General features: G+C 44.7%; 1 protein-coding gene across 5 annotated transcripts in view; it reads right to left on the bottom strand.

Annotated features, from left to right (window-relative positions):
- The window catches only part of PTPRO (protein tyrosine phosphatase receptor type O), a 235,042-nt gene that overhangs the window by 5,259 nt on the left and 214,353 nt on the right, over positions 1-15,430 (bottom strand). For all 5 annotated transcript variants that reach the window (XM_078075649.1, XM_078075651.1, XM_078075650.1 and 2 more), the window contains 6 exons: positions 12,112-12,202; positions 11,090-11,166; positions 10,385-10,519; positions 10,035-10,157; positions 4,604-4,758; positions 3,380-3,515 (listed from right to left, as the gene is read on the bottom strand). In XM_078075649.1, the coding sequence (XP_077931775.1) occupies positions 3,380-3,515; positions 4,604-4,758; positions 10,035-10,157; positions 10,385-10,519; positions 11,090-11,166; positions 12,112-12,202 (717 nt within the window). The remainder of the gene's footprint in view (positions 1-3,379; positions 3,516-4,603; positions 4,759-10,034; positions 10,158-10,384; positions 10,520-11,089; positions 11,167-12,111; positions 12,203-15,430) is intronic.

The following is a 15,430-nucleotide window of genomic DNA, read 5'->3' as shown; positions in this document are numbered from 1 at the left end:
CACAAAATCCAGTCATGATAGTCAAAGGATTTAAGGGGTCTTTTGTATGACAACTTTATAAAGGTTAGGTTAATACTTAAAAGGTTGACACCTCAGCCTAATCTGTATTTTTCAACAAGCTTTAAAGAAAATATATTCCCTTATTTCGTGATAGTATCACATCCGTAACTGACTACCTCTTCTCATTATCACACATCACTCCATTGTTTCTGGTGTTATCAAGCACCGAGCACGGTTCAGGCCAGAGAGTGCCTTGTTTTTCAATTCAGAACTACTCGGTGGCCAAACTTTGTGTCACAAAGAAAAAAAAGTAGCTGAACCACAGGAAAAGTAAATGAGAGACTATTTACAGACATATCCTTGAGAGCCCCTGAGAAGTCTAAGCTGCTGATCAGGATGAGGGCTGCTCAAAGCAAAGCCCTAACTGACCTCCAGGGAAAGCCTATTAGAGGAAAACTAAACAAAACATTTGATAGAAATAGAAGAGAGCCCAGAAGAGGTGAATGCCACCCATATAGAGCGCTGTATGGTTTCAAAGTGCTTGTCTAGGTGTACAGAGGCCATAAGTGATCCAGGCCGACTCACAGCGTCTGGTCTGCGGACCCGGACTCTCTAACTACCCCTTGCTGCTCCTGTGGAGAGGCTCATACCATGTGCCGGTCAGTTGAGAAAAGGGAAGAGAACATGTCAAAATGCAGCCCATGCAGTGCGTTGCTGTGACCTGAAATGTGCATCTCAGGACAGGCTGTTTTAATCAGTTAGTCCTGCTATTTCTAGACTGGGGCAGGGGTGGTAGAATTGAGATGACGGGCGGTAGAATCGAGGAGGTAGGAAAATTAGAAAACCAGCCATGGGAGGGGACCTGGTCCACAGCACACAGGTGGTTTATATAGAGAATCGGAAATCAGCTGGAGAATCACTCTGGCCTCTTGAAAATCATTAGTGTCAAAGGAGTACTGTGGGATGAAAAAGCTGAAGAAAATAATTTGTTTATTCCGCTCCTTACTTGTTAACATCAGTAAGGTCAAAGGCAGCAGGACTGCGGTATTATGATTGGGCTCGAGGAGGATGTTAGGAAAACCCTAACATTCAGAATCCAGGTTGAACCATGAAAAGCACAGGAACCAGGAAAATACAAAGGTAAACGGACAAGATGTTCCAGACATAACTAAAAAAACAGACATAAATAAATAACTCGAGCTAGAGAGCCTCCACTGCAGAATCCCGAGGGAACTCAAGAGTGAAGCTGGAACGGTTGGAAAAAAATCAGTAACCTGTGGTGACCTCCGCCTCTTTTGCTGACTTTGAGTTTTCCCACCAGAGTTCAGGGAAGGGATATTGTACTTTAAAAAGACTGTTTCCCTGGAGATGGCAACTTAAAAATGCTGCCATAAACAAAGAAGCCAAACAACCAAAATTTGGGACCAGAAAGTTAGGGAGAACACAAAACACTTCCTCAGCTCTTCTGAGAGGCACCTGGTGGCTGCTGTAGTTTGGTGTGATTACCACACTTGAGGAGAGATAATGGTGTTGAAAATTGGACGGAGGGTCTGCCATGTGTAGGTAGTTGTTTTTTTTTTTTTTTTTTAAGATTGTATTCATCCATTTGACAGAGAGAGAGAGCACAAGCAGGGGGAGTGGGAGAGGGAGGAGCAGGCTCCCCGCTGAGCCAGGAGCCCCACGCAGGGCTGGATCCCAGGACCCTGGGACCACGACCTGAGCAGAAGGCAGACGCTCAACCCACTGAGCCACCCAGGCGCCCCGTGTAGGTAGTTTTTAAAAAAAGGCATTAGGGTTCTGTAATTGGGAAAGCCAAAGGCAACCAGGCTATAATCAAAGTCTATAAAGTTATAAGAGGCATAAATTAAGTCAGTGGGGCAGACAATTCATCACATCCAAAATACTTAAAATGAGGAGAGGCCCTTTGAAGGCTGGGGATTAATAGACATAATGGGGAGTTTTAACCACATATTAGGATGTCAGTTTACGGCAGTGAAAACCAAAAATATGGACCGATTCATAAAGCACTGTTTAATCACTAGGTAGTGGGCTTCTCTGGGAAAGCAGAACATTTTGAGCTTACGCTAACGAGGTCATGTTAACGTCCCCACCGCTGTGATTCCAAGGCAGTGGGCTGGCATGTGAGTGGGCTCCAGGAAGCGAGCAAACACATCCTCAGTGGGACGCCTGCATGTGAATGGGTCACTCTTTCCAAAGTGGTATGATCTTGCTGGAGCGCGGAAATAAATCCCTTGGGCTGGCTGTGCGGAGCCTTGGTCAGAGGGGAGTGGGGAAGCAGGAGAGAAAAGTAAAGGGGCGAGGCGCGGGGGGAGGGGGAACCGGAAGCGCAAACAGCAGCCATTACTGCAGGCTCTTTGAGTTATACTGACACCTAGTGGCGCTTAGTAGGAAAAGCATGGGGAAGACGAAGGCAGCATTTAATCTCCTGGAAATTGAGTAAGAGGTCAGCCTAGGTTGTTTTCTACTCTACAAGCGTTCCTCCCACACACACTCCTTGAGCAAAAAGGATTACTGTACGCTCGAAGCTGAGAAGTCGCAGTAGGGCATGGTGACGAGGATTATGAGCCAGCTATTGTGCGTAGGTTTAGGGGCTCACCCAGGTGCCCACCCGCTGCTGCTGCTCGGAGGCGGTGTGATGCTGTGTGTGGGCAGCAAGCAGCCCAGGGCTAACCACTCCGGCAGGAGTGCATTCTGAGGCTTCCAGGCAGGAGAGGACTCGGTGAGAGAGGAGGAAGAGGGAGCACATAACACTGGTGGATATTTCTGGGGATGCTCCCATGTTGTTACAGTGATAATTCCATTCCTTTAGATCAAGGGCACTGGCAGCACTGCTTGGATGGGAGCTGGAAATCCTTAAAATCATAAGGGGGACAGAAAGCATAAATCCAACCCCTGATCATCATCCAAAGTGCATTGGGACAGAGAGTCACATGGAAGACGAACTAATGCCAAACTTATTGAATGAAATCTAGCATTTCAAATATAAATTAAATCACATCAGTTCCACAGTCTCCACTTGGTGGCATTTACCCAGATTGGCTGTCACCTTCACTGAACTCTCAGTCTATTCAAAGAGGTTTTATTCTATTATAGATAGTATAGATACATCCATGTGCTCTGGATTACTAAAGGACATATGAAACCACAGTGCAAGTGCTATACACTGAATGGATTTCTAGAGGCTAAGATCTATTTTTTTTAATACCTTGAAGCAGTTTGAACATGCACACTGAGAAACTGGGAAGAGCAGAGGCAGAAAAATAAAAATTGAGACAACTGTTTTGAAACATGAGACTGAATCATGGGAAGTTTCTCAGTCCAGGGCATATCTGAAAATACATTTTGATTCTGTTCCTACCTCTGTCTGCACCATAGACATCCGGTAGGATCGCATTTCGGACACCAGCCCTAAGATGTCGACAAACTCATGATCCCGAATGTGCTGCAAGAGCCTGTCCAGGGCAATGAATGTTCCCGTCCGGCCGACTCCGGCACTGCAAAAGAGTGTTTGGACAGCATATTCCTCAGACAGTCCTTTTACACGGTTGCAAACACATCGGCCACTAGAAACCCCCCCAAGCTACAGGTAGCACCACTCAGAAAAAAAGAAGAAATACTCCTGACAATATTTTCCTGATTTTGAAGTACGTGATTGTGGTTGGTTTTTTTTTTTTTTCTTTTTTTAAAGATTTTATTTATTTATTTATTTGAGAGTGAGAACACAAGTGGGGAGGGCCAGAGGCAGAGGGAGAAGCAGACTCCCCGCTGAGCAGGGAGCCTGATGCGGGTTCGATCCCGCGACTCCAGGATCATGACCTGAGCCGAAGACAGACGCTTAACCAACTGAGTCTTTCAGTGTCACATTTCTGACTCACCCTGCTGCCTCCCTCAAAGAGGTGCACGGGTGCACAGCCTTAGCCCCACCCCGGTCCAGCCACAGGGCACCCTGCTTCCTGAGGAAGGTAAGGATTCCAGAGGGAGCTGGCTGGAGAGTCGCTTCCTGCTCTCAGACAGGGGATACACAGAAAACAAATCCAGTTTTCTGTGTAGCCTCGGAGTTCGGTGCACACCCCCCTGCTGGAAAGTCGGCTTGAGAGGCCACACACTAGTTCTAGCTCTGGGGCTACAGCCATTTGCAGGCGGGCAATAATATTTATATTATTCAGGGCTGTGATGAGCTATTTTTAATCTGACTTTGTATTTGGCCATGTTATAAGCCACTCAGAATCACTGAGAGGCTAGGGTACTATCCCACAGCACCTAAAGGCAAGGATTTGAGCCCTAATCCCTCCCCATGCTAGCTGCCTGAATTTGTGTCAATCCCTTTACCTCCCCTCTTCTCAGTTTGTTTTTCATCTGAAAATGAGAATAATAACATCTACCTCATAGGCTATGGGAGATAAGAAAAGCCATAATATAAGTAAATCATGTATCAGGTAAGATATCAATTGTAAATTTTAAAAAAAGTCATAGTTTACGTAATGGCAAATTCAGTGTGACGGGGTATATGGAACGGTGGGCTCTTTGCTTGGTAAAGCAGAGCCCGTGGGACCCTACCAGAAGATACGGCTGATGCGGTTACCTGCAGTGCACGATCATGGGGCCTTTGCTCTTGGTAGCTTGCTGTCGAACCACGTGTACAAACTGCAGGATGCTCTCTGCAGCATTTGCCGTGGGCACCCCGTGATCAGGCCACGCCGTGTAGTTGAAATGCATCACATCCTGCATCTCATCAGCCTTTAGGGGAAAAAGCCAACACAAGCATGAATGTCTCAGTGCGCCGGCCCGATGGCCTAGGCCTCCACGGCAGCTCACAGGTTAATGGCTTCAAAAGTTCAAGCCACGTTCCCCTCCTGGCCAGTCCCCTTCCCTTCCCAGCTCTGAGGATGGTGTCTGGCCCAAAGCAGGCCCTGAAAAAAAAAAAATACTAATTGTGTAAAACTTCGAAGAGTAGGATAAATAGGCGAATCTATGCCTTTGTAGAGATAAGAGCTCAAGCCGATCAGGGTGTGCCTCCTGGCTCGGCCACTTGCCAATTACATCAGTGTTGGTCCAGGAATCCCGTGGAAGGTGCTATTGGTTCCTGCCTGCCCCCGGGTCCCCTTTGCCAGGCTGATGCACCCCCTTTCCAGCGGCTGCTAACAGCATATGGCTGTGTCCTCCTCATAGTTGTCCTCCACAAAGGGAACTGCCTGCCTTTCTGGAGCGTGCCCGAGGGGATGTGTTCTCCTGATGAGGGCAGTGCATAGCTAAGGAATGACGGATACTGGGGTACAAATGCCTGCCCCCTTACGTCAGGGGGCACAGCTAACAGCACAGTGCCATTCACTGCCCCGGCCATCTCCGTGGGACCCAGCTGAGGCCAGAATTCAGCAGAACCCACAGCTGTGTGTAGCTCCTTCCCTGCCCTGGCCTATCCTGATTCTCTTGTTCCTTTAGAGATTTGACCCAAGACTGTACTTTCAAAAAGTCACCAATATGACAATCCCTGTCTTGTGCTCTGACCCAAGACAAACTTGCTGAACATGTTTTCTCATGCTTTTTTTTTTTAATCTTTTATTTTAAAGATTTTATTTACTTATTTGAGAGAGAGAATGAGAGAGAGAGAGAAAGAGCACAAGACGGGGGAGCGGGAGAGGGAGAAGCAGACTCCCTGCTGAGCAGGGAGCCCGATGCGGGACTCGATCCTGGGACTCCAGGATCATAACCTGAGCCGAAGGCAGTCACTCAACCAACTGAGCCACCCAGGCACCCATTTTCTCATGCTTAAAATGAGCCCTTTTATTTATTTTTTTTTTTATTTTTTTTTTTATTTTTAAAGATTTTATTTATTTATTTGACAGAGAGAGACACAGCGAGAGAGGGAACACAAGCAGGGGGAGTGTGAGAGGGAGAAGCAGGCTTCCCGCGGAGCAGGGAGCCCGATGCGGGGCTCGATCCCAGGACCCTGGGATCATGACCTGAGCCGAAGGCAGTCGCTTAACCGACTGAGCCACCCAGGCGCCCCTAAAATGAGCCCTTTTAGATGTTATAGGATAAAATAACCCATCACAAAGGTGGTTGTGAGGATTCAGTGTGCTCATGTCTGTGAAGGATGGGACCTGGTAGATATGGTCATCACTACTACCTAATTACCACCACTCTCTCCCAGCTCAGTGCAGGCTTATGGTTGGTTCTGGGAATCCCCGTGGGTCGGTATGTTTTGTATATTTATCTCATTCATATTAACCCATATGTCAAATGTGTTCTTGTCCCCTCTGAACTGAGAATTATCAGTTAGGGTGTGGGCCTTCAAGATTCACTCTTTTTTTCTTTCTTCTTTCTTTTTTTTTTTTTTTTTTTTTTTTTTAAAGATTTTATTTATTTGACAGAGAGAGACACAGCGAGAGAGGGAACACAAGCAGGGGGAGTGGGAGAAGGAGAAGCAGGCCTCCTGCAGAGCAGGGAGCCCGATGTGGGGCTCGATCCCAGGACCCTGGGATCATGACCTGAGCCGAAGGCAGACGCTTAACGACTGAGCCACCCAGGCGCCCCTCTTCTTTCTTTTTTTTTTTAAGATTTATTTATTTGAGAGAGAGAGTGTAAGGGAGAGGGGCAGGGAGAAGGAGAGTCTCAAGCAGATGCCACACTGAGCACAAAGCCCCATGCGGGGTTCGATCTCACGGCCCTGAGGTCATGACCTGAGCCAAAACCAAGAGTCGGATGCTTAACCAACTGCACCACCCAGGCGCCCCAAGACTCACTCTTTTTAGTCTCTACTAATTTGTAAGCATAAAGATTTATTCTGTTCTTATTATCAACTATCAGAAATAGTCCAAATCCAGGCCTCACAAAGATCTAATTCATCCCCTTCCCTCAAACTTGCTAAGAGCCTAGAATGCGCTCGGTGAATGGAATACTGTATCATAATTTGGAAGAATTTGGCCTGGTTATGAAACTAAAGCTAGGTTCAGGTATTGAAGAGAAATGAATTCCAAAGAGTCAGTGGCCTTGGGTGGAGTAAAATTTGTATAAATGTAAGTAAATGCATAAATAAAGCATATACATAAATACGTAATAAGATACATAATAAGATCTGTGTAAACATAAGTAAATCAGCACTTCGACTGGACCCCCTGTCCCCTAGGCACTCAAGGCTATCCACCCCCAGCCACACGCAGTGCCTCCCTCACTGCCTTCAAGGGCTCTTTCATAGACACATGGAGCATGGGTGCAAAAGTCTGCAAAGATGCTGGCGACTCTCACTGCTGTTTTCAGGAGGTACGGCAAGGAAGTAACCCAAGCATAATAAATTGTGCAGAATGACTCCATTACTCAGCACCATGAGGATTTAAGCATACTCAATCACTAGATAACTTTGGTTGCCCGGAAAAGCTCACAAAAAATGTTAACTCTTTTCCAAGGCTGATTACAGGCTTTGCTCAAAGACTTGTACATGGTAGGCAATACATATGTGTGTATAGATATATATACATATATATAATTGATCTGAAAATGTATCCAGCTAAAATATGCAAAGTGGTTCAAAACTAGGAAACACTTAAATTGTCATTAGTCTCTATCAGGGTGATCCCTGTCAGCTGAATAGCAAGGCACGCGTCGATGGGAACAAACACATTTTTGCTGGTTTCAGTCTCCAGTTCCTACTCAGTTCAGGCCAAGTTTTCAAGCCCTGGAAGGTGGCAAATTATGTGTTATGGTCATTTTCCTCCTTTCTTATTAAATGAGAAAACCATCCTTGTTCATCTTAGCCATTTCAAAATTTCTCTTACCCCGATTTCCTCATTCATGTACTTTTATCTGGTTGTACTCTGAAAGCTCCCATATATCAATATGGAAGGAATAAAGAAGAGTGTGAGCAAAAATCGAAACAAATAGAAAAACATGCCCGTGAGCACAGCACAATATTCTTTTGCAATACAACCTTCATCCAGGAAGCATAAAATTTAGATTTGGTGTTTATGGCCACAAGGGGGCACTCTAGGACCGAATGCTTGTAACTACTGTATAGGCATCTTACCAGAAAATACTATTATTCAATGTTTTATTTCAGTGTTTCAAGCCCTTGACACGATTATCATTGAAAGATAGGTCAGCATTTAAGACCAAGGACGAGAAGCATAGGACTGACCAGACACTGATCTATGTGACTCTTCTTTGTCAAGGAAACAGGCGTGGAATAGACCCTATTTTGTGCTCCGCAGTCTCTTTTCTCCTGAATGCAAACTCAGGGAATTATTTGTTCTACGTTTACCCAGCAGTTTACACTGGCTTTCCGGCTGAAACAGCCAAGAAACAAAGCTGGATTCAAATGGCATTCAGGCTGTCAAATATTTTCCCTGAGGAACGTCCGTGAGATTTCCAAGTGTTTTATTATTTTGAAATCGTTCATTCATTCACTCATTTATTCATCCCACAAAGATTTTATAAATGGCAAAGGGTTGCGATTACAAAGCTTATTAAAACAGGGTACGTGCTTCCCAAACTCACAGCACGCTGGGGGAAGAAGACATGAAGAGAGACAGTTATAATCATCTCTGGTATCCCGTGATAGAATAATCTAGATGAGACTAGAGCAGAGGGGGAAGGAATAAAGCTGTCTGGAGACTAGGGAAAGCTTAACAAAGGAGGTGACCTTTGAATTGAAACTCTGAGGGGGAAGTGTTTAGGGAACAGGCAGACATGGCCATTTCAAAAATATGGAACAGCACGAAGCAACAGTCTGCTAAGGATTTGCCTAAATTCCCCTGTAGCAAAAGCCGTTTTGTTAACTACCAGTGGTTAAGAAGTGATTAAACTTGCAAATATCAATAAATGACAAATTAATGAGTACTTCTGCTGTATTGATATGGACAATCTTTGTTTCCATTGTCCACATTAAGGGTCAGCAGATGTTTTCTGTGAAGGGCAGACAGTAAATATTTTAGGTGTTATGGGTCATAGGGTCTCTGTTGCAACTACTAGAGCTTGATGTAGCACAAAAATACTCATCGGTAACATGTAAGCAAATGTGTGTGTGGCTCTGTCTCAATAAAATGGTATTTGTGGACACTGAAATGTGAATTTCATATGATTTCCATATTTTGTGAGAAATATTATTTTTCTTTTTTTTTTTTCCACCCACTTAAAAATTAAAACTCATTCTTGGCTCACAGGCTTTATAAAACAAGCAGTGGTCCATCGGTCCACAGCCCAGTCTACCATCCCCTGACCTATACGTTTAGGAAGTGCTGTTTCTAAGCAGAGAACATTGCAATGAGAATGTTCCTATTCAATGTTGTCCTCAACAGAGAGCATGTTCAAGTGACTACTAGTAAAAATGCCCTCCCCTCTTCTGGGACTGCCATGTGTGAAGAAGGCAACAGGGTGACTGGTTGTTGTCGGCCCCTAACCAGCACATAAACATTCAGCATAAGCTCAAAGGCTAATCATCAGAGAGGTAGCAGGTCCAGGAAAAGTAGACTTTTCCTGACATGCTAATATTCAGAAATCAATAGCATTTTAAAAGAGGTATGGAACCATGGTTAAAAAGGCCTGAAGTACCTTTGACATAGTAAAAACCAAACCAGAACAAAAATAAGGAAAAAAGCCAAACAAAACCAAACCCAAACTACTAAGTTATGGTCTAAGTGTTTAAAGTTTAAGTGTGTCTTATATATCCTAATTATTCGCACATGGAATTTAGTGTAAGTACTGAGAACTTCTCTCCTCAGTCATAACTGGTGAGCGGGTGATTCCCCGAGTCTCCTATTGCCCTGGGCTAAACTGAGATGGAACCATGAGGACTTTTCATCCCACCTCTTCGGGCTCTCCAGGCCAACCATTTCATCCACACCATTGTTGATGAAATGGGAAACAAATACATTCAAAAAGTGGGATTTATCTCTTTATCTCTTGAAGAAAGCACTGTTGCAAAGCCCGAAGAGCTCACAGTCTGAGGTGACGGTGGTTTGGCCTCTGACACGTGGGTGTCCCCTCAGCATGAGGACCTGAAAATGTGCTTCGTGACTTACATAGTTGATCCGGAAGTGTCTGCAGGCCCAGTCATCCCTCTCTTCCTCCGAGATCATCTCCACGGTGATGTCTCCGTAAGCTATGGGTTCTTCCGTGAACGGCCAGTAATGGTCACATTTCACCTGAGGGGACAATGGCACAACCTTTTAAAACAAACAGGCTATGGAAGAAAGAGTCTGTGCTCACTTAGGGAAAACAGAAGTCCTTGCCTCTGAAGAACCGTATCGTACTATCGTGAGGAGGAAAAATGGAGCAAGTGGAAGTTTCTGGTACACAGTAAGCACTCAAGCCATGACCACGGCTGGTACGGGTTGTGCTGCCAGTGGGGACAGCCCCCTTGGGCACTTACCCTTCTTTTCTCGTTACACTGCGTGAGCATGACAATGATCTGGGACTTCTGTTGTAGAACCATCTTCCAAAAGTCATTTCTGGTCTCAGGCAGTGGTCCCTGTGTGGCAATATACTCCTGGGGTGAGTTGTATCCCTGAAAGATGAAGTCACCAAGTTGTCACCTAAGGAGCCCCAGTCAACACCAAATGCTGGTCCACACGAAAGAGGAAAACCTGAGAATTTACTGGGGGATGAGCCTGGCAAAGGATCACATACCTGGGTCGTGTTCTTTCCCTTTTACATCAAAGAGGTAGTCAGAGTAACGGACCCGTGTAGGTCAGCGTGATTGTAAGCCTTGTTCTCACACCCTTTTAATGAGAACAGCCACTATTTTTAAAGAACAGGGGCTCAGGTGGAGCCCTTTGAGTTGAGTTGCCGAAACCGAAAGCTAAACACGACACTGATGATCTTTAGTGTAATTATTTACTTTCACCAGATTTTACAAAGAAATCCGAACATTACTCATCTAGGGGCTTTTCCCCCCACTCCTTATTCTGAAGAGGAATAATGGGAAGTGTTCCTGAGAGTCGGGTGGCTAGGTGGAGAATGGCTCTCTTTACAACTGTTGGATGCATCCCCGGAGCCTGAATTGTCCTCCTCTGGCTGAGCTAGAATTTGGATGCCTGGTTAAAAAAAATTTTTTTTTTTACTGTGTTTTACTCACAGGAATGTAGTTGGCATTGATATAGTCCGTGCCTTCCTCTTCATTCATGGAGACTAATCTCACTCGGCTAAAGTCATCTGTAAAGAACGAGAAGAAAAGAAATATTAAAAATGTGAGCAGAAAGAATTGTCTTGACCTTCTCTAACCGAATAGCAAGTCAGATCAGCCCGTGACAGAGTAGGTCGAGTTTATTTTAGCCTGCTATTTCAGCCACACCTCAATCTTTGTTTCTTGCTTAAATAAATATAGAAACACATCTCAATCACCGTTTCCTCTCCATCAGCTCCCCTGTGCTTGTCTCAAGGTTGTGGGGGCATTGTCCAGGATATTTAGAGGAACTGAAATATCTGGTGGGTTGTATGGAAGGCTAGAGGATATAGCCTAAATCCATGAATTCCATGTCACCTAGCACATCCAGAAAATCCACTACCTCCTTCTAGAGCTTTTTCAGCTCCCCTCCTCCCCCTTCTCCATTTCTCCCAGCACTACCCGCCCCCCGACCTCTATCCACTGTGGCAGAGAAGAAAGTTAAATTTATATTGGAATGTATTTTATTTGTCCGTTAAATGCTTCATATTACTTTTTTCTCGAATGTTGCTTTTATTACAAAATGCTAAGCAACAAGAGAACCTACCAGAAGTAAGAAAGAGGAGGCATTTTAGTGCATTGCACTCCTTCCCTTGTCAGGGAGTTGACTGAAAATAGTTTATGAGAGCTCAGATTATCTTATCCTAATTTGGCTAAGATTTCTGATCTCTGAAGAGCGAAATGGTCAGTCTTTCCTGATCATCAGACACAATTCAGTTGAAAGCAAAGAAGTTCAGTATTCCTACATAGGATGGTATCCTATGTTATTTAATAACATCAAAGCATGAATGGGACCAATGCAATAGCAGAGATGGCCTTGAGGATCTAGACCGCAGCTGGGCTTGGCCAGAGATTGGGGAAAATGATGAATCTGCAGTAACAGTCTGTCAGCCTTTGAGAAACGTGAACAGGATAGGCTCTAGTGAGAATCTTACACGGTAGGATGTTTGTGTAACGATTTTTACATCGGTTCAGTGGAAGGTCTGCCGCAAAGTGTGGGATGTCCAGTCCAATCAATTTCAACTCCTGTAAATGACAGAGAATAGAGTTGAGATTTCGGTAGTTGGTGTGGATTGGATTATTGTTCACACTGTATTTTTCCTCACTCCCTGCCTGTAATAGAATTATCACACCCCATCTTCCACACGATGTTCCCGTTGCTCCCTTTTGGGACAGAGTGCACTTCTCCACTCCACTCTTCTCAACTTTCTTTGGCCAATGAACTTGGGTAGCAATCATTCCGATCAGAAGCTTTAAGTGTGCTTGCTCAGTTTGGTTTTCCTTTCAGTGCTACTGCCATCTGCCATGAAAAGAACATGCCCAGGGAGGCTGCTAGCTCCAGAATGAGGAGATGCTTAGAACAGACCTGACTCTGTCCTACAGACCCTTGAAGGAGGAAAATAAATAAATGTTGTTGCTGCTCATTGAGATTTTGAGATTAACCCTATAGGATGCTTCTATAGCATTATTGCAGGAATAGGGCTAATATAATACATAAATACCCTGAATAGCTTAGTGATCACATGGAGAAGGTAAGAATTATGTGTATCACTCAAGGTATGGAAAATTTGAAAACAGAGACACATTTCAGATTTTTGGAGGTATATGTTAACTGAAATGTACGCAGTATGTGTAAACTTTTCTATTCTATGGGGAAATGTAGGTATTTGTCCTACAGGCAATAGGCCTTAGAGAAAGTAGTAGAAGAGTGAGGAACAAGTGGGGAATATTCCCCATGTTACAAGAAGTAAGATCCACAGGCACTAAGTATCTGGTAATAAATTGGAGAGTAAAGATGAATCAGTAGTGGGCAGGCAAACCTTTCAGTGAAAATAGGAACAACCAAATATCTGCCTGTATGTACATATCAGTACTCCTATAAAACCTATAATCCAATTGCATTGGTAGGGCAATTTTTATATAAACAGACAACCATCACACTTCAACAAGATTATGTGATGGGCTAGGGGGGCTTCTAAGTGTTCATCTCATGTGTCTTCTAGGAAACAAGCTGGTATGGTCAGGCCACCTGGATTTCCCAGGAGGTATCATTGATGGTGTGGTCGGTGTGAATAGCTCCCTGGAGTTGGGCAGTGCACAACCAGTGCAGCAGATCTGGTTATGTTCCTGTACAAAGTTCAGGGAAATATGAGTAAACAGCATATACAGCCATCTACAGATGGAATGATCTCTACAGTCTCTGTGAGACTACTAGCTGAGGCTGTAATTGTTTTTACTCAGATAGGACATTAATGTTGTGCACACATTTTACTCTTCATAATTCCTCCCAATTTTTACTCCAACAAATCATAATTGAGAGGAATACATATCTGGGGGTAGAGTTTGGGAGCATCTTTGAAAGACTTTTGAAGGAGGCTGGAGACATTGGTGATGTTTTGAGAGACCAAACAGGCACATCTCTTTCATGGCCTTTCTATCGTGATATAAGCATTCTTTGCAAAGATATGCTTTAAAGAGACCAAGTTCTTGAGTCTTCTCTTGTTTCCACATAGAAGTTCCTTGACAACTAACTGGGATGCAACGCTGTGGTCCACACGGATGGACTCACTTGAATCATTCAGATCTCTCTCCTCCTTCCATTCTGCAACACTTTGGGCTTTTTAAGATCATGAAATCCCAAGCTCTGGGGCCCAAGTGGAAGCCAACCTTAAAGACAAGCTAGGCTGACTTTGATCCTCAATTCACAAAGGGAGTTTTTCTGTTTCAGGCAAAAATCCTTGCTTGCTAAATGCCTTTAACCAGAAGCATGTCACTGTCACTTTATAAGTAGTTTTTTCATTTTAAAGGGTTTTCAAAGACTGACTACATTGTTCTTATAAGTAACAAAATTTATTTTTAGCAAACTTCAACCAAATCAGTGTTATTTTTAGGTTAGTTCCTCTCGGAAGCTGGAAGCTAATTTAAATGATGCTCCCATTGCTTAAAATATTTTGGAAGTCTACCTCCTTTAGAGAGTGTCCTTAGAGATAGTTGGTCAAAACATCTGGCTTCTTTTGGTGTAGCACTCATTAACTGTAAGGTCTTGGAAAAGTAGTTCAACTCTTGGTAACATCAATTTAGTTATCTGTAAGATAAGGCTAACAACATTTCCATCCCTCAGTCACGTATAGTGACTCTCCAAGGGAACGATTAAACTCCACAAATATGAATACAGCACTATTGATGATGGCGACGAAATGCTTCTGCTCGGATTCCTTGTTTTGCTTTGCCTGGATGCATAACTTTTCCCTCTTCTGCCATTTGCACTAACAGACCCACAACTTTCCCCACAAATCCCCCGCTTTGAGGACAGACTGAGGAGCCACAGGAAGAGGCCTCGGTGATGAAAGAAAAGTGTGGAAACAGATTGGAACTGGGAGCTGGAGCACATATGGGAGCTGAAACAGATTGGAGCTGGGAGCTGGAGCACGTATGGGAGCTGAAACAGATTGGAGCTGGGAGCTGGAGCACGTATGGGAGCTGAAACAGATTGGAGCTGGGAGCTGGAGCACGTATGGGAGCTGAAACAGATTGGAGCTGGGAGCTGGAGCACGTATGGGAGCTGAAACAGATTGGAGCTGGGAGCTGGAGCACGTATGGGAGCTGAAACAGATTGGAGCTGGGAGCCGGAGCACGTATGGGAGCTGAAACAGATTGGAGCTGGGAGCCGGAGCACGTATGGGAGCTGAAACAGATTGGAGCTGGGAGCCGGAGCACGTATGGGAGCTGAAACAGATTGGAGCTGGGAGCCGGAGCACGTATGGGAGCTGAAACAGATTGGAGCTGGGAGCCGGAGCACGTATGGGAGCTGAAACAGATTGGAGCTGGGAGCCGGAGCACGTATGGGAGCTGAAACAGATTGGAGCTGGGAGCCGGAGCACGTATGGGAGCTGAAACAGATTGGAGCTGGGAGCCGGAGCACGTATGGGAGCTGAAACAGATTGGAGCTGGGAGCCGGAGCACGTATGGGAGCTGAAACAGATTGGAGCTGGGAGCTGGAGCACATATGGGAGCTGACTAACTGATAGGACTTATTGTGTGTTGCCTCCTTGCTGTAAACGCCCTAAGCTGATAAGAGAGGTGTAATTGGCTGAACACTGTAAATGTAAATTGCCAAGGCTGAACCACGGCAGAGCGGGAACGGCGGGTGTACACAAAATGCTCTGCAATCTTTTGTAATTTAGCCTGTCACTAAGTGGAAGATCAAATACTAAGTTTCCAGATCAGTAGCTTTGCAGTTGTTCTCTTTCCAGC

This window comes from Halichoerus grypus, chromosome 6 (assembly GCF_964656455.1).
Source record: "Halichoerus grypus chromosome 6, mHalGry1.hap1.1, whole genome shotgun sequence".
NCBI lineage: Eukaryota > Metazoa > Chordata > Mammalia > Carnivora > Phocidae > Halichoerus > Halichoerus grypus.
This window is presented reverse-complemented; position numbering and strand designations above follow the sequence as displayed.